Genomic DNA, 24283 nt, shown 5'->3' with positions numbered 1-24283 from the left:
CGTTATGAACACGTGCATTTGCATGGATGAAACGCACGTACGTAACCCCGTGCTTAAGCCGTTATGTGCACATGTGCATATGCATGGATGAAGCACACATTTATATAACCCGTGTTCAAGCCGTTATGTACACATGTGCATTTGAATGGATGCAGCGCACGTACGTAACCCGTGCTTAAGCCGTTATGAACACATGTGCTTTTGCATAGATGAAGCACACACATAATATATATCCCGTGCTTAAGCCGTTATGAATACATGTGCATTTGCATGGATGAAGCACACATTTATATAACCCGTGCTTAAGCCGTTATGTACACATGTGCATTAGCGTGGATGCAACGCACGTACATAACCCATGCTTAAGCCGTTGTGTGCACATGTGCATTTGCACGGCTACTGCACGTGTGTATGAGACGTCCATAATACCGTGCAAGTGTATACATTCTTTCATTCTTTTACTCTCATTCTAATCAACAATATAAAGTAACCTCCATTTTTGGTAGGTGTCGTTTTTCCTTCAAGCGGTGTTATAGAGGCTTTTCGACGAGTGAAAGCTGAATGATTGTATAAACTTCATAACCTTCTCTGTGCTAAGATACAAGATGAACAGGTGGCAGCACTGTACCGTTGTAACTACTGTCAGACAATTCATAGGTTTATAAAATTATTTTCGTGACCGATTACAGCAGAATATGTTGCGTTATTTGTTACTTGGCAAACATGTCAAAGATACTACTTAAAGCTTTGCTCGTTGCAATTAATAAACTCCAAAAGTAAAATTCTCACTGACAATTATTAGTTACTTGAGAAGTACTTTGAAGGTGATGGCTTTGGTGTTATAGATGGTGTTACTGCGTAAGGCACCATATATATAAACTCTTTTCTCCGTTGCATCTCGAAAATGCTTTTACATCACCTCTGCACTACGAGGAAATCATATGTGTCCTACTTGTAAGTCATCTGTCCTACATGTTAATCCCCTGTTTACTGCGTGTAAATCATCTTTGTCCTACATGTAAATCACCTGGGTACTGCGTGTCAATCACCTGTGTGCTACGTGTAAATCACCTGTGTCGTACATATAAATCATCTTGGTACTGCGTGTAAATCTCCTATGTGCTACGTGTAAATCACCTCTGTCCTACATGTAAATCTGGGTGCTGCGTGTAAATCACCTCTGTCCTACATGTAAATCATCTGGGTACTGCGTGTAAATCACCTGTGTGTTACGTGTAAATCATCTCTGTTCTACATGTAAATCACCTGGTTACTGCGTGTAAATCACCTGTGTGCTACATGTAAATCACCGCTGTCCTACATGTAAATCACCTGTGTGCTACGTGTAAATCGAATATGTGCTACATGTAAATCACCTGCGCAGCAGGTGCAAATCACTTGTGCAGGACGTGTACGTGTGCATTGCACATGTCCTGTGCATGTGAAGATGTTGAATAGGACTTGTGACGTATATGTGCATCACATGTACAGGCGTGCATTTATACAGTTGATGCACATGTTGCATCCGTGCAATTGTACATGTACTATACAGGTACTGTACGTGCATTGTGCTGTCTGGGAATATATCTCAATTGTCGTAAGTGCACATCGTGGGTCGAAATTTACAATTGTCACTAAAAAATACTATCGCTAATTTGTAAGTATTTATGTTTACAATAATAATTTGGTGTCCCTCTTAGGCATAAATCGAGACGCTGAAAATTTTCGTAAAATTCGAGATGTCCCATCTAATTCGGGACAGTGGTAACATTATTTCTCAACTCTCTGATTTCTTGGATCCTGAATTTTTCTTGTACTTCATTATGTTTCATATAATTTTTCATTCTCCACGAAGTCCGCCGATTCCTTTGTTAATTAGCACTTACACAGTATTTTTTTTCCTTTAAACTTAACATGACAATGGAAAAATATCTAAACATCAAGAACTCTACCCCCACCCCTTAAAGATACTCTTTTACCAGTTTATTTTTATTGTAGTTCATATTAAATTACGCATGTTATTCATGCTCTTCCGTGTAAGAATTGGTAAATAGTTATTATAGAACAGTGATGGCTAAATGGCGGCCTGCAAGTATATTTTATCCGATCCGCAAATAAATTGCGAAGATGTATGATTAGTTCTAATTTTTCAACTCCATGTGTAACATGAATAGTGCAATTGACCATCATAACATATTTAATCGAGACTTTTAACTGTGAAAATATTTTCTTTAACATTTTGGTTACCAAGCCCATTCTGCAAGAGAAGACCATTGGAAATGGTCCATTTTTTAAAGAAAATATGCAGATTTCATAGAATTACTTAAAGAAAGGTTCATAGCTCAGACTATAATTGGCCTGGACATGAAAGAAGAAGCAGGATACGCAGAATAGAATGAAGATTCAGTAAAGCTATGACCAACACATCTCCAGAGTGGGCGGATGGGAAGTATGAAAATGGCTCCCAAGTATGTTCTTTTTTTGTCCTACTCGCAGTGCATTATACATTGTCATCATTGTTGCAGAATGTCATATTTTGTATTTTTTAAAATATAAATTATATATACTTAGATGTAGGATCCGTGGCACCTACGTCTGATCCACCCTTTCCTGTGTTGTAGTTTCATAGTCTACAAATCCGGACCTACTGTTGAATTTTGAAGAATATAGCAATAAGTTTCTTGATTTTCTTGAGAAGAAAATAACACTAATTACTTTTTAATTTTTTTCAGATCTTTCTTCACAGTCAATATCAATTGCCAATGGAGCTCATACTGTTCCTGCCTCATTGAAACGACACGTTGCCAACACAAAGAACTTCAATTCGATTTCCACCGACAAAGAACAAGAGAGTTTACATGAAAGTACATCTGCACCGAGCAACAATAATATTTCTTTCGACGACTCTTACACTCTTAGTAACAGCACCATTCTAGGGAGAGGAGGATGTGGAACCGTTCGTTTGTGCACAGAGAACACCTCAGACCGTGTATTTGCTGTGAAAGTGATTCCGCTTTTTCATTCTTCGAGAAGAGAGCGGGTTCATAAAGAAGTAAGACTTCTGAAACTGTGTGCTGGACATGAAAATTTTGTAACTTTGGTTGATACATTTGAGGACGATGATTTCGCCTACATTGTCATGGATTGGGTTCCCTACGGGACAGTGTATGAAAAAGTACAAAAAATGAAATGGTTAAGTGAATCTGAGACAAGACCTATTATTCGTGACGTGTGCGAAGCTCTAAAGTGGCTTCATGCCAATAATATTTGCCATGGAGATATTAAAATGCAGAATGTTCTTTTAGACGTTGACGGAGCCAAACTGATTGATTTTGATACGGCTTTTGTTTCTCCTTTTGATATCAACATACCTCAAATGAGTGGTCTTCGAGGGACGCCTGATTACTTTGCACCAGAAGTTACTAAAAGTTACTGGGATAGCTCGAAATATAACCAGAAGGTAGACGTTTGGAATGTTGGAGTAATGATGTACGGTATGCTACAAGGTCATCTACCTTTCAAATGTAAATGTAGGCAGAGCGACTGTGTGTTTAGGAAAAGAGGAGGTACTTGTAAGGAGTGCTTGTTAATTTTATCCGATAATATTCAACGAAAACGTGCTTTCCTGTTTCGTGGACCAAAGTGGGTAAAGATCTCTCAGAAAGCGAAAGACTTGCTTGATAAACTGCTAACAGTTAATCCAGTGATTAGACCAAATATTGAACAAGTGTTAAATCATTCCTGGTTTCATAGCTGTGAAATACCTAGACACACACGATTCGTTAACATGATCCTTCGATCACTGGAAACGTGTTGTGCAGTAGCTACCACTACCACTTGTGAAAGCTTTTAATTAAAAAGAAATTCTCAATATTCTTAACCTTATTTTATATTAATCTTTTTTAAATAAATAAATAAAAGGGTCTAATATATATTTCTTCTAATATTTTAAACTATGGTTGTATATTTCTATCTTATCTCGCATTTCAACAGGTGAATAATAATTACGAAAGTTAGCTCTTCCTCCCTTTCTCTCTCCCCTCTAAATTTCTTTTTAAAAAAAAAAAAAAAGAGAGAGAGAGAGAGACTTAAAACATGAGTAGCAGATATATAGACACACAAAATTATTGCTATAATTGGTACCAGAAAGAATTTCTGAACGGTTCCGTAACAAGTTATAAATTCTAAGTGATATTTAACTAAAAGAGATAAACAAAGAACCTGGTTTATAAGAATTTGAAGTATAGGCCAGTGATGGGGAAACTTTTCAAGGAGAAACCAAAGAAAAAAAATAAGCAGTCTAACATGAACTATTAAAACCAACAGTACGTTTTACAAAATTATTGTAATATTAATGATTGAAATTTCCCACGATAGACTTCTAACCTGTGGAGAGCTAATATATAAAATAGAGAAGGAATAGGGACGGAGATGAAACCTATTTTTGGGATACTAGATTCACATAAAAAAAAAAAATCTTGCTACCTCTTACGTTTTTCGCTAATACCTATCCACAGACTGAGGACATAGTTGTTCTAAAAAACTTTCCACACTGCTGGTAACATAGTTTGGATATCTGAAATTGTGGTCTTACTGTTCTTTGAAATAAGCTACGATATTCTTCTTCAGTTTAAACAGAAGCAAAAGTTTTTAGCATAAGTTCCCTCGTTCTTCCTACAGGGAAAATAAGGTTTAGTGAATACTACATTTATACTCTGATGCGTGTGGCTGGTCGTGGCATACTTCGTGCATTATCGGCACACTTCTGTTGGAGGGATTATCATTATAGAGCATTATTGTTTTTTTTTTTTTTTTTTTTTTTTTTTGACCTGTAGAATAATTTTGTGGACCATGGGCGCCATTTATAGAATACCTGATATGTCTCTGCGTGTGCATCAATAAGGGAGTAAATATAAGACAAGAGCTCTGATGAAAAACTTACTTTGGTTGCGTTTCAATCTAAAGCTTGGTCGATTATTATTATTATTTCTGAAGACGCCTCTACCTACTTTTATGAAATTTGGTGAAAATATGTTTTCGGGTAAGAGAAACTAATTTAGCTACGACTTAACTTAGGGAAAAGTCATTTACGAAAATCTGCAGAAAAAGTTATTTCAGGAACGCCTACATTTTATCGTGAAGACAACTTCTAACATTTTCATGAAATTTAACAATGGTATCTTGTTTTCGGATTCGAGATATAGAGATATAGCATCAGATATAGAGATATAGCATCTGTGATAAAGTTCATTCGCAATGCGTAATGATTTTGATTAAATGAAGTAAATATATCGTTTACGGTCCTAATATGCAGAAATGATATTAAATAAGATGTCAAGTTTGGGGAAAGCCAGTCAGTGCCCAGATTTGTGAAAAATTATTTATGTTAACAGTTTTATGAAATAAAATGAATCTACAATTTTGAGTGATAAGAAGAGATAGCTAGGCTTCAATTTTGATAAAACTACTTTAGGAAGGATTTCCGTAAAACCTTATTTCGCGGAAAACGATTTACGTAACCGTGACACAGTTATTTTAATTACTTCGCCGAGCGAGGCTCAGTCTTTCAGAGTATTTCCATATATATTTAAGTCAGTCAGTTAGTCATAATCTAAATTTTATAATTCTACGTAAGAGTATAAATACAAAAAATCTTAAAATTTAAGTCATGATTGCACTATTTTGAGCATATAAATGAGAAACTAAAATATGGTCTTTTCAACTTGATAATACGGTAAATATTTTTTTCATTTATCCATCGATATTTTATGTAATATATTGCACTAAGAATATTAAAGCAAATATTAATTCTCTTAAGCCTTTATCATTACTTTGAAAAATATATTTCGAAATCGACATATTTAGAACATATTTACCTGATATCAAGTCCTCAACCATGATCAATTGCGTCAAAATTATTCTTAGTTCTCTAAACCTTTGAGTCTCATTTAAAATGTTATGTGCTGCAGTATTGTTCCCCTACAAGTTTTCTATAACTCCTTTCTTTACTTATTAATGTTATCAAGACATTGGAAATAGTTACTTTTACTTGAAGCAATCAGATGCTCTTTCAAATTTCTGCATTCTTCCAACTTCTTAAGAAAATACCAAGGACAGAATAATGGCTGTAATATGATAAAAAAAAGGCAGTATTTTTCCCATATCATGAATATATTATATTAAGCAAAACATCAAAATTATACGTGATAATGGGATACTTATTGTAAGATAGCAACCTGGAATATTTTCGCATTTTTTATGTTTGAAGAAAAAATAGTTTTACAATTGGTTATAAAGAGAAAAATGTTCCACATAATATTTTAATTATTACTATTATTATTGTTGTTGTTAGAGACAGTTTATTTCATCCATTTAGTCGATAGGCCCCCTAATAAAGATAACTGTATTTACCAAATAGACGGAAAAATAACAGTATTCAACAAAAAAAAAAAAAAAAAAAAGTAAGAAATCAAAATATACAGTACTTTACAACAGGTTTAAGTATTACATTGATGGAAAAACATTTAACTTGTTCTCAATAATTTTTCTATAAACGTTCCTGGTTGTTTTATGACTTCTTTAGTAAAACATTATAGCAGCATGTTTTTGTTTTCTTTTCCCAAGATTTTGTGTACTTTAGATTTTAAAAATTTCTTTTGAGTCATTATCAAAAGGTTAACAACTATGCATCATTTTTCACACTAAGATTCACGTTGTACCTGTGTGGCATTTTTTTACCTGAATAATCATTCTACCAACAAAGCAACTTCTAAAATATATGAAAAATAAATTTTAGTCTAAACTGACAAGTGATTTTCTTTAAAGAAACAAATAATACAACTTCTATAAAGCGCTAAGGAATAAATATTATTCAAATTGGTATATAATGTATGAACAGTTCTCGTCATTCATATAAAACCAGTAGCGGCTCTTGAGGGATGTCATACCAATAAAAACTAACCTTTTATCGCTTGAAACTACGGGGAAAATGCAGTAAGTATGTTTTCCCCCTTAATTTGAAAGGATAAAGTTTAATTTTTATCTATGTGATTTCTCTCAAGAGCTGCCACTGTATTGTACAATTAACAATGTTAAATTCTTGGCATTATCAGGAAAAGTATGTACTGCATAAGGTGTAAAGGAAATAAATATTCACATATATATAGATACAAACATACATACATATACACTACTATTACAGTTGTTCAACCACAAAATAACAGCTTTTGATTAATTTCCTTTGTGAATTTTCATTGTTTTACTCCTTTTAGCTCTCTTTCTCATATTTCTCCTTTATCTACTTTCCTTATGATGTCAAGAATTTAGATTGGGGAAGATTCGAAGTTATCGAAGAAAAAACATATCTCGTATGCACATTTATATACATTATGCTAATGTTTTTGACACAGACTGTATGTTTTATATGAACAGAAGATCATACAGCTATGTTATTTTCGATTTTAAAAAGTTCAAACTAGTTAATTTCAGTGACAGTGCGCTCTGATCTAATACATAGAAATGTAGTCCGAACAGGAAATGGATATGGTTACTGCAAATATAAATTCTCTACCTTGATTGTTTATCATGAACTGTACATAAATAAGAAAAATATGTCACTTTTGTTTTGTGGTTATTTGATTGCTTATAAATACCATTCTTAAAATTGACTCAAATACAATAAAATATCTTCTGGCATCTTTTAACTACACATGTCAATAAATGAAAAAATTACAGTGGTTGATTAATACCTAATCTTCTAATTATTATTAAGAAATGAGATCAAACATAACTAATTATATTTTTTTAATAAATCAAACATTATATATATACATATGTTACGAAAAATGAAATTACACTCACACACATATATACTGTATATATATTTCTACTTAGTATAAAATCAAAGTTTTTATGGAGAAAAGTCAGCGCAAAACAATGAAGGAAACCAACGTAGGCAATAGGTTACACGAAATGTACTCTCAAGCACATTTTCAATCAAATATTCTAAACCACATTTAGTTGCAGGTCCCCTCGGAAATGAAAGAAATAAAGAAGGGGGAAAATAATGGTTAGAGCAAAATAACATACTGTAATCATAATAGCCAGTAATAATTTCACTTAAGAACCATATCCACACTTTTTTTTCCGCATCCATGCACCATTGGCCTCATATACAGAGTTCCAGGTACTGTTTTCTCTACATGCCTTTTCTACATACCTTCTAAATTTACTGTGAAATGCAGAACTGTGATCCAACTTTTGTCAAACTCATTTCAATGAAAATTTAACCGCGTAGATTCCATTTTGATATTAAATGTCTCCACTACTTTCACTATTATTATTCTCTTTCGGAAAAAAATGATATTTATCTGGTAAATTTGTAATGAGGATAGGAAGACAGTGTCTGTAATTGTGGTACCGTAAGTTCGAAATTTTTTCAGCACATTGTGAACAGCATTTCTTGTGTTTAGTCTGCAATACCCCTTTTTAATTACTTTTAAAATAAAGGAATAAAAGCTAAATGAACAACAAAATACAATAAACAAAATTAACATTTTGACTAGTTGTTTCCCTGAGAATGTGTAGCATATGATTATAAACTTAATAATATAACTGACTTTAATATACCGACTGATTTTCAGAAATTTTCTTCGTACATCGTTGACTAACGAAAAGAACAGAAGAGTTTCCGAAATTTTTTACAGGATGCAGATTAACTTATTTTAATAGTTTGTACTTAGTGCAGAAATTTTAAGTCTTCCTATTACTACGATATGTAATTTTCCAATAGTAGATCAATTGATTATTTGCATCTCTCTGTGTATGCATTCACAAATGAACAATTAACATCTCCTATTGGAAAAAATACACATCCTAGTAATAAAAGAACTTAGGAAATGGACTTAAATATATAAAGTGAGACTATAAAGGAAGACATATATATAAAGTGAGAAGCCACAATATCCATGTTTCGAATTCTATAGTTACATGAATTGTAGTTAAGTATTGTCAATTTTCTTTTACTGTAACGATATGAAATAAGCACCACAAAAGTAACGTTGATTTAAGTGTGTATCATTGCTAGCACTAGTTCGCTTTGATTAGTTATGCGATATCAGCCTCAAAGCCCGCCGATTGAGGTAGTAGTACCAACGTTACGGCTATTGAACCCAAAAATGAAAGTAAAATAAAATATTGTGTCTAATAAAGAATAGCTAATAGCTTAGAAATATAAAGACATTGAAAAGTGAATGAAGGAAAAATATATCCAATATTGTCATGGATTATTATTTTACAAGTTCGTGAATAATAAAGGCATTTTAGCGTTTGATAAAGAATGCTTATAAAATCAAAAACTGGACACTATGTGGATACGGTTGTATATTAATACTCTGTGAACTTGAAAGTAGAAGAAACAGGCTTTATCTTACAGAAATTGAAAAAAAAAAAAAAAAAAAAAAAGATAATAGTATTTTGTTTTCTTTTGCAATTTCTGTAAAATAAAGCCTTTTCTTTTACCCTCAAGTTCACAATTATTGAAACATGACATTGTTTTATAAAAAATCCAAAACTGTGAAGAAAACTATGTAATGTTTATATTTTATGTTCTGTTCTTGGTGCATATATTAACATATTAGTATTCTTTCAAGTAGTCTGTTAATTCTATATGAAAGTGCTTTTCTCTGAATGGTAATTTGGCACGAGAGTAGTGTAGTGGTATAGTTATTCTGTACATTTCTTTAGATATCTTCCACCAGGATCCACCATGGAAGGAATCTGAAATCAATACAGTTTTCATTCCTGAAGATTGAATTTTTTCTGTTCTGAACTATGCTTGTATGTTATAAGCTTGATTGTGAGTTAAGGTATAAGTTACGTAGGTAACAACATCCACACTTCAAATGCATTATAAAAGGGCATATTATCATTAAACTTACTTCATATTGCCAGTCACATTCTAAATCAATTTGATCAAGAGTCACGTATCATTACTAACTCGCAGGATTAAGTACAAATTTTTGTATATCTGTAAATAGTAATTGGAACTCTTACATACTTTATAAAAAAGAAGCTTTAACTAAACATAAGTCTCTAAACATAAGGAAAGGCTTGGAAAAGTCATTAATTATTGACTTCAGGTGTAAACTTTAAAAAAGTCTCTTCTAATGAATAGTCTTGATTACAATATCAATGGTAATTCTGACAACTGGAGGACGTAATTTGATGCCCCCTTTCCTTTACGGACATTCACAAATTCCTTTACTGACGTGAGATTAATGAATAATGTTCAAATTGCAATTTTAGCACTTATAAAATAAGACCAAGTATAATGGGTCTTCCATTATGTTCCTCATGGTTTAGAAACATGTAAATCGTCGCCGTCGTGGCCTAAATGACTAATTCTCAACAATTTCATGAGAAATATTTCGTTGAAATTATTTCACTATATTTTATACGTAATAGGAATTTATTGCAAAATTGTAATACGTTCAGGAAATCAAACTGCATTGAGAAAATTGTAATATGAGGTCCGGTAAACCTTCTTAACAGTGGGTTATTTTTTTAACTATTGTTATTTTTATTATCATTCCATTATATGTACTTAACGCTGTCAAATATTCTGAAATAAAGAATATCAATACACAAAACAATATGTGCACTGTACAGCTATGGTGTTTAGCGACTTACTTTGGGTACAATTTTGCATATTCTGAAGAGAATGCTAACATAGGAATGGAGGGGTGTATGATTACATAATTATTATTGTCACACATTTTTCCATTGAATGAAGTAAATGTAAATCCTGCTATGCAACCTTGATATCTGTGTATACAAATTGGAGCTGATGGGCCATATGCTTCAGCTGTCTGATACATATTGTAGTCCATTGGAAGGAACAGTGTGGAGAAACCATGCTTCACAGGAACAGGTTCTGGGAAAGGGACAATGGTTAGACCATACACAGAACGCTTTGATAGTTCGATAAAAATGTCTCCCCACCAGTACTTACTATCAATGCGAAGTTCAGTATTGAAGTGACTAAGGAAACCAGGGCTGTTGAATGACATTTCCAACCTATCTGAGTACAATCTCACAGGATAATGCAGCTTCTCTTTTGCGTACCTTAAAATTATCAAACCACTCATCACACATTCATCAGCTTCAACAAAGAACTTCAGCACGTTGTTATATATATAAGGTGGATACTCAGCCAAATGCAATCGTTTGCTTTCCGTGTCACCTGAGTATTCATATGTCACCTTATGACATTGGCGTAAAGTTCTACTACTGCTAAAGAAACCAACTGATTGAGGTATGTGTCTGTGAACAATAGAGTTACACAACAAAAGTTTCTCCTCCGCTGTCAGTAAGTCAGAGGTTCCTACATAACTCAAGAATTCTTCGATAGAAAATGTAAGGAATCTGATTTTACCAATGATGTCTTCTCCTAAGACTTGCCTTTGATTTTCCCCGTTGTTTTCCAATCCTCGTCTAATACATTCATTGCTGGCCCATTTGACTACAGCTTCGAATACTTCAACTTCATTTCTTACATTTAGGTTATCTTGATCAAGAACAGAACACAAGGTCTCTCTCTTCATAGTAACAAAATTTGGGTCTTCGAATACTCTTCCCGCTGCTGCACGCTTGAGATTCTATTAAAAACAGAAAAGAGAGCAAGATAAACATCCTCAGTACCGTACTAATGTTTTCGTACGGTAACACACTAAATACACATTATTCAGTGTATATAACTATCTCCTGGTAAAAGTAGTCATATGACTTAAATTATAGAAATGTATTTTGTACTTACCACTCTTGTTTTCCTTGTATAAATAAATATATTTTGAATTTATTTGTGGTTCGTCATCAGGTTTTGGAGGGATAAAAGAATGAAAGCACATATAATTAGCAGGAATTCCGCACATTCTCACGTGTAGGAGTGATTAAAAAATATATATGAAGATTTCATCTTCTAGGTTCTTGATTCCGGTACTGGCATATTATTTCTTAACCACTAATAAAATAATAATTTGCATTTAGTTCCCTAGTAAGGTTCATGGACGTGACAAGGACACGTGTCTCTCCAAATATCTCCTGTAGGAGACGAAACAGATAAAGGATAAATGCTTACATTGAATAAGTAAATAAAGAGCAAATAAATGTTATACCTGTTGTTAAACAGTAGTATGTTGCATTGTGTAACTTCATGAAATTTGATGTGTTCTATAGGTAGTAAAGATAAAATAATTATGTCAATTCTCTAGTTCATTTTCCTTATTCTTGAGAATTATGACATTAATTCTCATTATCTTTAAAACATGACTTTCATGTAAGCACTTTGAACCTTGAACTATTTCTTCTCCTCGTCTTGTAACTACTGTAAAAATATATTTAATTATAGAGGAAGAAAGTTACGAGAAAATAGAATGCATTGCAGATAAAGGGAAAAAGGAGCATGCATAATCTTAATGATATGAACGCTTATGCGGCGAACAGATAGGACAGTAGTAAATATGATTTTAAGGGAAAATGTTTAAAACAAGGAAAATTAATGAACTTCTGCTGATAGATCTTTTTGATGGTAGGAACCTGTGGTTGAATTAACAAGATAAGAAGATATGTCAGGTAGAGACCTGCACAGGCCGATTTTTTCGGCCCGAGCCCAATCAACTTTTCGGATTTTCGGCCCTAAGTTTTTTTAACATTCTTGACCCAAGCTCGGCCCGATAAATTTTAAGTTTCATTTTGTAACATTTTTGACGAGCGCACTTCTTCAACGTTTGCCTTTATTCTAATTATCGTTTAACGAAAGTCAATAATTATTAAAGAATTGCAATTAATCGGCCCAAACCCGGCCCGACTTGAAGAGAAATCAGTGTCGGCCCGCCCAAGCCCGGCCCGTGCAGGTCTCTAATGTCAGGAAGTCTTCATTAATAAACACGGCCCTCCTCACTGGTCAACGGGGAGAGTCGTGCGAGCTTTGCCACGGGGTGTGGCATGTGGGAGAGCCTTGAAAGTTAAACGCATTACGGGGTTCAAATCATACCTTAAACGTAACTTCACGTTTCATATAGCCTCGGTAATTAAAAAAAAATAAATAAATAAAAATCTCCAAACTAATCAATCAATCGATGAATAGAGCTACTAAATCTATATTATAAAATTGAAAGTGACTATGTTTGTGATTTTTAATCTCTTGAACCGCCCGACCGATCTCGATCAAATTTTCAACGTAGATGTGGTTCTGGCCTGGGAGTGCTTTTAGCTATTTACTTTGACGGTACAACTTAGGGGAGGGGCAGGAGGGGGACATAGAAAAAATAAATAAAACTTAATAACTCTTGAACCACCCGACCGATCTTGATCAAATTTTCAATGTAGATGAGGTTCGGGACTGGAATGATTTTTATCATTTCACTTTGACGGAGCAACGTAGGGGAGGGGGATATATACAAAAATAAATAAATATAAAAATAAAAGTGACTATGTTCGTAAATTAATTACTTTTGAACCACCCGATCGATCTCAATCAAATTTTCAACATATACGAAGTTCAAACCTGGGAAGTTTTTTATCATTTCAATTTGACAGTAGATCTTAGAGTAGGAGGAGGGGAATATATGAAAATGAATAAAACTTAGTAACTCTTGAACCACCCTACCGATCTCGATCAAACTTTCAACTAGATAAGGTTCGGCCATGGGATGTTTTCGTTATTTCACTTTTACGGTGGAACCTAGAGAGGGGAAGGGGATATATATATATATATATATATATATATATATATATATATATATATATATATATATATATATATATGTAAAAAGAATAAAAATAAAACTGACCGTCTTTGTGACTTCATCACGCTTTAACCACAGGATCGATCTTAGTCAAATTTTCAATATGGATGAAGTTTGAACCTGGGTGGTTTTTATCATATCACTTTGACGGTAGGCCTTAGAGGAGAGGGAGGGGAGGGGACAAATATATAAAAATAAATAAAACTTAATAACTCTTGAACCACAAAACCGATCTTGATCAAATTTTCAACATAGATGACGTTGGGGCTTGGGATAATTTTTATCATTTAACTTTGACGGTGCAACGTAGGGGAGGGGAGGATATATATATATATATATATATATATATATATGCGTGTTGTTGTGTGTGTGTGTGTGTATGTGTAAAAAATAAAAATGAAAGTAACTGTCTATGTGACTTCACTCTTGAACCACATGACCGATCGCGATCAAATTTTCAACATAAATGATGCGAGCGCCTTTGGGGTTCCGAGTTCTATGCCCGGTGAGAGAACTTTGAAATTTTGAACATATTACTATGGTTCGGAATCTACCTTAAACTATAGGTCCACGTCTTGATGCTGAAAGGGGCGCTGAATTCTAATCCAGCCAACCAACCAAATTATATTCTGCGGGACGAAATACATATGATGGAAGAGAAGCACGGGCAGGAAGCAGGCCCGTAGCCAGCCTGATTGCTTAGGGCGGGCAATGATGAATACTGAGGGGGCAATGGCAGGGACCTCAAGGAACACAAAAACTCTTTCTCTTTCTAATATATATATATATATATATATATATATATATATATATAGTTTTTGTTCCTTGAGGCGCTTGTCATTGTCAATGTCTATGTTCATTTATATATTTATTTATTATTTATGGAATCTATAAGAAAGTTGAAACACTTTATTATGCTGATAAATATGACAATACCAAATCCACGACTATCAAATATCATCATCATTATTATTATTTTTTTTTTTTTTTTGTTAAAATGATGGTATATAATTCAATATATATTTTAATACACTAAGTAGTACTAAAAGTAAAAAAATAATTTATTCTAGGAACATTTATTAACTGTTATCTAAATTATAGTATTTTGGAACTACAATACTTTTATTACAAGTAGATTATGAAATATTTTTATGTATAAAAATTACGAAACAACCCTGACATAAGTAAAATAAATACATTTTTCAGTCCTTATGTAAGTAATTACATCAAAAGGAGTTTACGTGAGCACTTCGCAAATTCAATTACAAGCTGGTCTAGATCTAGTGCACGCAGAATATCTTTGTTGTAAGCCAGGAGAACGAGGTCCGATTTTCTTTCATGTCCCATAGACAGACGTTGAGGTCGAAGGAGAGCTGTCAGATGTAAGAAGCAGTTTCCCACCGTGGACGTAGAAGACGGAATAATTAGAGCAGCTTGTGTAAGCATCTTTAGGCTCGGGAATACCTCATCATATTTTCCAATTTGTTTTGTGAGCTCTTCCAGAGATGATCTCTTGTTGATCAGTCGATTTGCTAGATCTATTTCCTGCTTCAAATTCTGAAGCACTTTGAAATGCAGGTCTTTGTACTTTACAACATCACACAGAGGTTTCAAATTTTCTTCACTTCTTTTCTCGCTCAGTAAGTGGTGAATTGCACCAATCACAGCTGTCCCTGTCTCACAGAATCTGCTCCGAATTTCTTCGACGGAGATGTCGAGAACTTCGCTGAATAATCTTTTCAGCTTCTTCTCGTCTTCCTTTCCCTTCTTCAAATTTGTGCCTTCCAAATCAACAGCCGAATCAGTTAAGCAACTGGGGAGTGTGCATTTGCGTTTCAATGGTTGCTTAATCGAAGTGTTTAGGGCATATGCCTTCATTGCATCGTGAAGGATATTTTCAAATATTCCTTCGTCTTGCCGGCAAGACCTGAGCTGTTCCGTTACCGATCCTATTAACTTCACAGCGGCATCAATGTCCAAATCTCTTCTTTGTAGCAGTGCGTTTGTCGGTTTTAGATATCCAAGAACCCTGAACATGAGCTCAATAAGGAAACAGAAAGTCTTAGTGGAGATCTGATGTAGTAAACCGGTAGCTTCAACTTTCATTGAGGCGTGTTCTTCACGGAAAGTTTGAATTGTCATCAGTGCACTTAATATGTGAAACCTGTCGTCATGAATTACAGTCATTGTGTCAGGATGTCCAGTCCAACGTTGTTCCAATAATCGCTTTAAACTCTTTCCTGCGTAATCTGCTGCAACGCGTCCTTTTCTGAAAAAGTAATGTAGTTGACAAATATCGAAGAACTCTTTTAGTTCAGGAATTGTGTCAATGGCTCTACAAATAACTAAATGTAATTGGTGATTGAAACAGTGAACAAACAAAATATTCCTCTTCAAATCCTCAGACAAAAGAGCTTGCACTCCATTTTTCTGTCCACTCATGACAGATGCTCCATCGTAGTACTGTGCTATTATCGTGTCGGTTTTGAATTCTACTTTTCTTAAACAATCTAAAATGGCGTTCTTAATGCTGGCAGCTTCTTGTTTGTCCAACTTCAGTATACCTACGCATCTTTCTTGCATTTTAAAATTCACAAGGTACCTAATTGCGACAGACAAATCTTCGATTCGTTGCTTGTCTCGGGTTTAATCTGCAAGTAATGAACAAAATGTACTTTCGTTTGCTTCATTTACTATTTTCCTCTTAACAGATTCTTCCATGAAATGAATTATCTCATTCTAAATATCCGGACCAGTGTATGTTGCATTGGCATTGATAGTTTTGACAATTTCTGCTAATTTCGTATCTTTACGAATACTAAATTCAAACAAATTTAAGAACAAATCACTTGATTGTTTTCCGAGTTGCTCACACCCAGAATCTCCCCTAAAGGACAACTGATTCACAGCCAAGAATTGAATAACTTCCATCACACTTTTCACATAGTACCTATTATTCATAATTACATAACTACACATCTTCTTCACCGCCGTTTCGCTCGAGTCCTCACGTTTCCGTTGCGCCAAGTAGCAAGCCACAGCGTGCCTATGAGTTTCAGAATTGGCGTGACGAGAAAATCCCTTATTTTTCTCGGTTGCATGCTTCCAGTCTCTGAAACCATTCTGCACAAATGAGGGATCACTGTTTCTTGACGGATATTTTCGGAATGGGAAGCAAAAGGCAGTATCTAACATAACAGAATACTCGAGCCAATCCCACGCTTTGTACCATATTGGACGAAATCGTCGAATTGAACCAGAAATGCTGGAACCTGGAAAATCTGCAAGATTCGGCTGAGCGAGTTTTGTATCTCCAAGGTTTGATACAGGTGAAAATCAACACAAACATGGTGGAAATCTGATGTTTGACGTTTAGTTTCTTCTTGACCCTCTACACATTTTGATACAGATGCCCCTGCTTCTGAATTAGTTTCATTTTCGATAACTTTTGCACCAAAAAATGACTTGATGGATGCCTGCTTCATATTTATGGCGTTATAATAGTCAGTAGAGTAATTGGAAACGTCTGGCGAGGTACATTTGCATGTAGTTCATTTTCTACTGTTTTTGTTTCCTTCTGGAAATTCGCTAAGCACTCTGCTATTTATTATTGCGCGCAATTATAATGGTGTGTGACGAAATCTTTTTAAAATAATAGGTTTGATGTTTTGGTGCCGTCTTAATTTTTTCTCTGAGTGCATATAAGGAATTAACGTTCTCTTCATTCCGTATATTTGTAAATAAATGGTTCGGGGCCACTCAGAAAACACAAAGTGAGCCGACGCAAACTGCTATTTAGAAATATTTTACAATCATTGGTTTATTTTCGTGGGTGCTCCCGGCAAAGACTCAAATCACGTGAAAAACAGCATATTTTTTTTGTATCTGACTATTCTAGAGGCGCATGTACGTTTTTTCCAGACGTCACAGTTTCTGTACCAGTTTCATATATGAGGCATGTGTTTTCCTTGCACTGTAAGGAACATGGACATGTTGCATGTTTTACACCTTAATTATGGGCACACGTGGGATATGTACTGTCAAGTCGGCAAAACACATGTTTCTTACCTGCAATGCTACACATGCACAAGCCAGGCACTCACATTCATGTAACATAGCCTGTTTTCAGGTCAATTTTCATATGGGTATTCTTTGGAAGGGCATCTTGTTCAACACCTTGAATGCTTGTCGTGGTTGTGATTTTTCAAACTCTTGGAATGAGGAAAAGTAATACATGGGAGATTATTGAGTATATCTAGCAATAAGAATAAATGTTGTTTTTCGTAGAAATATACGCCACGATCAATTTCATTTGTTAGTAGTAGTAAATGCGCGTTAAGTTCAATTTTATTTAGTAAATAAAATCACAAGATTTTTCTATTTGGGATTTGCTGAAACAATTTGAAACTTCTGGACAACGTCCCTTTTAGAGCGGAAAAAATTAGAGCGGGCAAAAAATATTTTAGAGCGAATGGCGTTAAAAAAAGTAGCAGAAATAAACTAAGAACCGTAGAACATGGAAAACTCTAAATTTTGGCCAAGTGATCTACCATTATTCCAGGTACGCAGCTGATTACGATGATACATTGGTAGGGTTAAAACTGAAGCTCCCTAACTCTGAATTCAAGTAGCTCCCTAATTGCCTCATGGTTTTGACGAAAATTTAGTTAGAAGTTCAAGTTCTATGCTCTTATTGTCTCTCTGAATTTTAACATATCACAGACACCCGTGATAAGGTTTATTACAGTAAAGCTCGATCCGCGTTTTCTGCCAAGTCTTAAAAGTAAGCAACTTGTTCAGTAGTTATTTTTTTTTTCCTTATCTATAGAGCAATCAATAATTTCATATTCCTTTTCAACCTAGCTCCAACTTTACACCGGATAAAATCTATACGAAGATGGCAAAACATATGATGTTCATTTTTGGGCATTTTCTGATTTTTCGCTCAAGTAGTTGTCACACTGAAATCTATATGCTGGAAACAGTTGGTAACGGCTTAATAAAAATTTCTCCATTTAGTAATATATATATGGTAATAGGTATGTTTCTCGATTCTTAAGTCACCAATTACACTCTCTTTACAACGAGTAATATATATATATATATATATATATATATATATATATATATGTATATGTATATATATATATATATATATATATATATAGATAGATAGATAGATATAGATATAGATAGATAGATAGATAGATAGATATTGCCATCCTTACATAGGAATGACAGTTATAGAATTTTATCGTGTCTTACAACAGACGAAATGACACAGTGACATCTCTTTCCTTTTTGACCAAATCCTACGTCCGTGCTCTAAGACACCTTTATTTATTTATATACTTATCTTGTTTAATAAAGCGCTATACGTATTGTACGTATTGTAAAGCATTATGCATGAGAACAATTTGTTTTTAACATGAAATTGTTTTATATTATTTCTAGGCAGGAAAGAAATTGATCTAAATTTAGTTTTAATAGTCAAATTTAAAAGTACCAAAATGACACAGACCGCTTCTGAAGAAAATTTGAAAGAACAAGGAACAAGGAAACTAACATAACAATATTTCTACCTATTGGAAGGAACATTTCAATTATCCAATAGGTAGAAAAAAATCACATGGAAATTACATCAATTGTTATATGAAAATACATTCTACTCTAAATATAACTAAATAAGTAATTATCTCGTTGCAAAATTTTTTACGAGTTTCTTAGCGTTTTCGTATGTAGCTCACCAGTACTAAGCAATGACCATAAGGAAAGTGTAAAAACGATCTGCCATCAGAAAATATCTGAGAAACCACGCTTCACATCAGCACTACCTAGAAATACTGACAGGCAAGCTTTGACCACTTTAGACATCATTGGATATTTAATTATTCCACATGAATTTCTTATATTTCTTAGGTGTGTGAATACTTTTTGCGCTAACTGTATATTGTTTGGTGCAATTATCTTTAGACAATAAGGAAGAAAGGACGAAACACGGAAGAGTCTCCATTCAACCACCCTACTGTGGAGACAAAAGGCCCTCCAACCACCCACACCCTATTTGGAAGTAACAATGCCACAAAAATATAGGATGTTTCGTTAAAATGTAGGAAATGTAGGAGTTTATTGGAAAAGACGCAAATATATATATATACCGTATATATATATATATATATATAAAGGAAATATAGGAGCATTGGGAAGCCTGCAATTTCGAAAACTGTTCTTGAAAAGATTTTCAGAACTTACGTTTTGACTTGGTTCTTTTAGAGTGCAAACATCCATGAATTCACATACTTTGACAGCATCTTCTACTTTCATATTCCTTAAGATATAATCATTGCATTCCCTAATTAATGGCATTAACATATACTTTCTCGCCACGTAGACCATGTCAAATGCATCTTCTACGCTTACGAAGTCTATCGTCGATGTATATATCCACCTAAAACAAATAAAAAAAGTATGATAATCAAATCCATAATTTTGTCAAATTTTAAGTAAGGGGAATAAAAATTCAAATTAATTTTTAAGAAATTAATCAGACAATTTTGAACTTAACAATTCGTGAGAAGGAAAACAAGTTAGTTTAATTGATCAATAATGAGATATTAAGGGTTCGGGGGGAGAGGGGAAGCGGATAAGAAGCCCAATACTAAAATTAATGAGAACAAATTATTTGAGGAAATACATTTTTTCCTTTTAAAAATACCAAAAATTTCTGCCATAACAAAATTCTTCTTCTCTTATTGTCTTGTTAATAATTGTAAACAATTTTATATTTCCATAAGAATGGATATAAAAGTACTTTAATTGATAATCGTATTCCGTAAGGAAAGTGGATGGTCACTGCTCTTTATACACGATAGTGAGGAGGATTAACTCTGCTCCACCAGAGCAAGTGTCATTATTTTCGTGTTAAAGAAAAGCTTAATCCTTAAAATGTACACTTTTCAAATGCAGGAAACACTTTAAATGTGGAATGATTATACTTGTTTTGAAGGGTTTATATAACTCGAAACTTGATGAATTCAAATCCAATATTTCATCTCCAAGTGGACTAAAAGGCACGAAAGAAAATAACTGGATTCTGTTTAGTTAATATTTTATTTTAGAAGAAAACAACATTAAGTATTTTTACATAAAACCGCTGTTAATAGGTTAAGAATGATTTGTATTGCCTTATGTATTTTCTGTATCTATGAGAGAATAAACCTTCTGACTTATTCGTTGAATGGAGTTTAGCGTTCCATTTTAGCACCGAGACATGAATTTACAGTTTAAGGTGGAATATGAACCACCGTAATACTTCCAAATTTCAAGGTTCTCGCATCAGGAACCGAGCCCGGCAACTCGTGCCGTACGCTATCAACTAGACAGCGGGAAGGGCTACTTATTTTGACTCTTTCGTCGTCAAATCTTCTGATACTAGATGTTGTAACTTAGAATTTTAAGGAAATGTTTTCCGTTAGGCTGTAGATAAGGCAGGGTTTTACAAAATTCGACCAAGTTTTTTTTTTATTTATTTATTTATTATTATTATTATTATTTTTTTTTTTTTATTAAATCTTGCACAGAACTTCTAAATCATTGAGTATCGGAACTGGTACTCCTTAAATCCTGCACTTCGGGTTAAGCGTGATTTGACACAACCTTCATCAGGTATTAGAAACTGTTTGATTACCCAAAATTCCTAATGTGTAACTAGAAAGTTGAAACTTTATTCAAATATTCTCCTTAGACAGTAGACTAAAGGCAAGACAAAATATTTAAAAATTAGGCTCAAAATTATATCAAAACTCTTGAAATACAGGTACAAATTTGGTGTATGAGTATTTTTAGATATACAGAATATGAATATTTAATTTATTCGCATGAAGTTTTGAAATTTCACCCCAAAAGGTGGAAGAAGCTAGAAATTTTATGATTATTATGATATCTATGAAGTTAGATATGAAGGATGAGCTTGGAACATGAAGACGAGGAAGGGAAGGTCTCATGGAAAAGTACAATAGGCAAGAAATGCTTTTAAATATATCACAATAATCTGTGAGACTCAGAATAACTAAGAAAAATTACGAAGAATTTAGATAAGATATTGTACTGACTTTAATCATTAAGAACCAAGATTACGAATAAGTGTATATGTGAAAGGTTAAGAAAAAAGTTAAAAGAAAAAAAAGAGGTAAATATAATTAAGATAAGATTTATAGAAAAAATGTTTGAAGATTTATTTATTAGTAATTCTCCTTCTCGTTAAGAGTACCTATACATACCTTTACAATACGAATATATCCTAGATTGTATTTGATACATACGACTGTATTTGCAATTCTGCTTAGATAAGACATATATCAAAGTGTTTTCGGTTTTAACATCATACAATACAAATCTTGTCATTCGTTTGAATGAGTTCGACATAAGTGACGCAGAGGTAGGATCAAGTGGGGTAGGTGCTGCAAAATACTGATTATCGAATGGCGCGTGCTGCAAAATACTGATTGTCGAATGGCGCACAAATATAAAACAAAGTGCCACTAACATTGTACTTCAGTAACCCTTATAAACTGAAATTTGGCAGGGTTGATATTCTTAACTCATATTGGTATACCAAAATATTCAACCCCTAACCTAAGCTTGAAAATTAATTTCGATGAACTAAATACAACTTTTAAATCTTTGGACGCAACGATACCACATTTTTCTTTTGGCTTTCTTTCTCACTCACTTATGCAAGTGGGTGATGATGCTAAGGACAGCAACGCAACGGAAGCACTTGTATCGATTTCCGGAAGCAACTTTTAAGTCACCACAAACGTAACGGAACGAAATTTGGTATCTTGGAGTTTTTGGTTTCAGCATGAATCTGTGATTCACTGCAAAAATGCAATATGAGAGCAGTACTGGAAGCAGAAAAGCTTCTTTTGACACACTGGGCGTCACTTTTGGAACTGATGGGCGTAACAGCACTAAAATTTGTACCTGGGAGCTTTTGACAGAATGCTGACCTGTCACTAATTTTACGTGTGGGGAAGGACTTTAATTGATTTGAGTTATATATATATATATATATATATATATATATATATATATATATATATATATATATATATAAAAAGACTTTGCACTTTAGTAGGAGAACTAAGAATTTAAAATCAAATTTCTGCGAAATAAGAAGAATCTCCTGTTTTGCAGTGTGAGAAAGTGATTTAACTGTGTCTTAACTTGAATAAAACAATTCCAAGGTGGTTTTGGTAAAATTGATTTCTGGGGTGAGAGGAGAATTAAAGATTTTGCTAAATAATTTACATCAAATGTGATGGAATACGACGGTTAAGTGGTAGAATACTCATCTTTGTTGTGGTGGGTCCTCGATTCGACTCCAGGCCATATGAACTTGTGGTGAATAACATAGCGTCAGCGGGTTATCTCAGGGTTTTCCCTTTCCTTCTACATTCTCATTCTGCCCAGTCTTTCAACATTTTCCTTCTTTAGTCTAAACGGTATAATTCAACTAAATTTCTTTCCCATATCACTGAATGGTTTGTATCTACCGGTTTTAGAAGTGAGACAGCGAGTAGCTAGGTCTCGATTTTGATCAAATTCTCTATTGATTTAGACATTATTTAGTGTATTCTTTGTGCTATTATTTTGGCATTGTGTGGAATGTGTAATTTTTTCTGTATGTTTTTTTTAGGTTTATAATTAGATATACTAATGCTTTTGACGTGTCCTATTTACTTAGTCATCTGTAACCATTAGGTATGAAAATGATGATAATACACTAACTGAACTAAACTAAACTACGAGCATATTCGAAAATCCAAGTGTGCCTATGGGCTATTAGATGCGAGAAAACGACCTGACTTCATCTCGACATTGAGATAAGTCGCTTGCGAACCATTATGTAAAAGGTTTATGGTAAAACCGCAGCAAATCCAAACTTGTGGCAACAAAACCCTGAGATTAAAAAAAAAAAGTAAGTTTTTATAAATATTTTTAATAGATATTATTTCTTAGGTCCGAAGAAACAGATTTCTTTGCTGCTATATGTATCATTTCAATTGTCACAAAAAAAACTTTTTTACTGATCTGCTTTTCAGTTTTGATATTGATAGAATTTGGTTAACTTTTGATATTGATAAAAATATAAATTGAAAGTTGTTTTCATACCAAATAATACTATTATATCAAATAACCATATGGAAAATTCCATAAGAAAACTGATTATCAATAATATAATAAATTACAACTTTAATATGCTCACTAAGCTTCCGCTGATACAGTTGCATTAATGGATCTATGTTTTACATTGAACTATTATGCTACTTTTTCAACAACGACGAAAAGACAAAGGCCAAATGTATGGGACATTCCATGTCAAATCAACAAGTCACCAGACCTGACCATCTCAGACTTTTGTAAAAATTGGTGTATAGCTTTGTTACAGTGGGAGATGAAAAAATCCCAAATAT

General features: G+C 33.6%; 2 protein-coding genes across 4 annotated transcripts in view; one reads left to right on the top strand and one right to left on the bottom strand.

The window, feature by feature from the left end:
- Positions 1 to 4075, top strand: part of LOC145692378 (MAP kinase-interacting serine/threonine-protein kinase 1-like) — a 56480-nt gene extending 52405 nt beyond the window's left edge. For both annotated transcript variants that reach the window (XM_081767677.1, XM_081767679.1), the window contains exon 3: positions 2733 to 4075. In XM_081767677.1, the coding sequence (XP_081623803.1) occupies positions 2733 to 3853 (1121 nt within the window). In that variant the 3' untranslated portion in view covers positions 3854 to 4075. The remainder of the gene's footprint in view (positions 1 to 2732) is intronic.
- Positions 4076 to 6216: 2141 nt separating this feature from the next.
- LOC145692372 (BTB/POZ domain-containing protein 2-like) overlaps positions 6217 to 24283 on the bottom strand; it is a 38555-nt gene continuing 20488 nt past the window's right edge. For both annotated transcript variants that reach the window (XM_081767671.1, XM_081767673.1), the window contains exons 4-5: positions 20058 to 20253; positions 6217 to 11657 (exon numbers count right to left, since the gene is read on the bottom strand). In XM_081767671.1, coding sequence (XP_081623797.1) covers positions 10686 to 11657; positions 20058 to 20253 — 1168 coding nt within the window. In that variant the 3' untranslated portion in view covers positions 6217 to 10685. The remainder of the gene's footprint in view (positions 11658 to 20057; positions 20254 to 24283) is intronic.

The sequence above is a fragment of the Thermobia domestica genome, chromosome 1 (assembly GCF_964235325.1).
Source record: "Thermobia domestica chromosome 1, izTheDome1.hap1.1, whole genome shotgun sequence".
NCBI lineage: Eukaryota > Metazoa > Arthropoda > Insecta > Zygentoma > Lepismatidae > Thermobia > Thermobia domestica.
The sequence above is the reverse complement of the archived record's forward strand: the minus strand, read 5'-3'. Positions and strand labels throughout refer to the sequence as shown.